The 1,163-nt window shown below is 64.6% G+C and overlaps 1 protein-coding gene across 1 annotated transcript in view; it reads right to left on the bottom strand.

The window, feature by feature from the left end:
- Positions 1 to 334, bottom strand: part of LOC122548305 (14-3-3 protein gamma-A-like) — a 9,465-nt gene extending 9,131 nt beyond the window's left edge. Inside the window, exon 1 of the mRNA XM_043686832.1 lies at positions 67 to 334. Coding sequence (XP_043542767.1) covers positions 67 to 153 — 87 coding nt within the window. The 5' untranslated portion in view covers positions 154 to 334. The remainder of the gene's footprint in view (positions 1 to 66) is intronic.
- Positions 335 to 1,163: the final 829 nt, after the last annotated feature.

The following is a 1,163-nucleotide window of genomic DNA, read 5'->3' as shown; positions in this document are numbered from 1 at the left end:
GAGTGGGGGGGCGGGGAGGGGGTTGGAGAGTGGGGGGGTGAGGGGGGAGGGGGTGTTCACACTCACCGCCTTCATGGCCGCCGCCATGTCATCGTAGCGCTCAGCCTGCTCGGCCAGCCTGGCCCGCTGCACCAGCTGCTCTCGGTCTACCATCTCCGCGAGTACACACGCTCGGCCTGGGCCTGGGGCTGGGGGGAGGGGGGAAAGGGGGTAAAGGATGCCGCTGTTGCCGTGAGGAGACGGTGCCGTCCCGCCGCCGCCAACTGTCTCTCTCTGTCTCTGTGTGTGTCCGTGTGTGGCGCCGCTGCCCCTCCCCCTGCTCCAACCGCCCGCTCCCACCCTTCCTTACCCACAATGCCCCGCGTTGCCGCAGTCGAGCATGCGCACTGCGGCCACGCCCGGGCCCCGGCTATTTAACGGTGACGTCAGCTTCTAATTTTAGAAACCTGCGGATTTTTTCCACCCCCTTCCGGGAGGGCGGGGCCGCCGCCGGAGCGCGCAGGCGCACTGGTTCCCCGGCGGGACGGGGCGGGGCCGTCAGCGCAGGCGCGGCCTCACTGAGGGGGCGGAGTTCCGTCCCCGTTCCCCCGACCTGTGCGGTTGCCATGGCAGCCGTCCCACGCCCAACGGGAGCGAGGGGAGGTGGTGCCGAGGGCGCAGGCGCGAGGCCACTCTGCTCCGCAGCCAGTGTTGTGTGAACCTCCCTCTCTAAAGGGGTTGACCCAACCCCACAGTGGGCAATGCTGCATTGGGGTGGATATTGGTGAGAGCATTGCTGCATTGGACCTGGCTTGGGCAATGCTGCATTGGACCTGGCTTGGGCAATGCTGCATTGGGGTGGATATTGGTGAGAGCATTGCTGCATTGGTGCTGCCTTGGGCAATGCTGCATTGGGGTGGATATTGGTGAGAGCATTGCTGCATTGGTGCTGCAGACATTGGACCTGGCTTGGGCAATGCTGCATTGGACCTGGCTTGGGCAATGCTGCATTGGACCTGGCTTGGGCAATGCTGCATTGGACCTGGCTTGGGCAATGCTGCATTGGACCTGGCTTGGGCAATGCTGCATTGGACCTGGCTTGGGCAATGCTGCATTGGACCTGGCTTGGGCAATGCTGCATTGGACCTGGCTTGGGCAATGCTGCATTGGACCTGGCTTGGGCA

The sequence above is a fragment of the Chiloscyllium plagiosum genome, unplaced genomic scaffold, assembly GCF_004010195.1.
Source record: "Chiloscyllium plagiosum isolate BGI_BamShark_2017 unplaced genomic scaffold, ASM401019v2 scaf_13213, whole genome shotgun sequence".
In the NCBI taxonomy this organism is placed as follows: domain Eukaryota; kingdom Metazoa; phylum Chordata; class Chondrichthyes; order Orectolobiformes; family Hemiscylliidae; genus Chiloscyllium; species Chiloscyllium plagiosum.
This window is presented reverse-complemented; position numbering and strand designations above follow the sequence as displayed.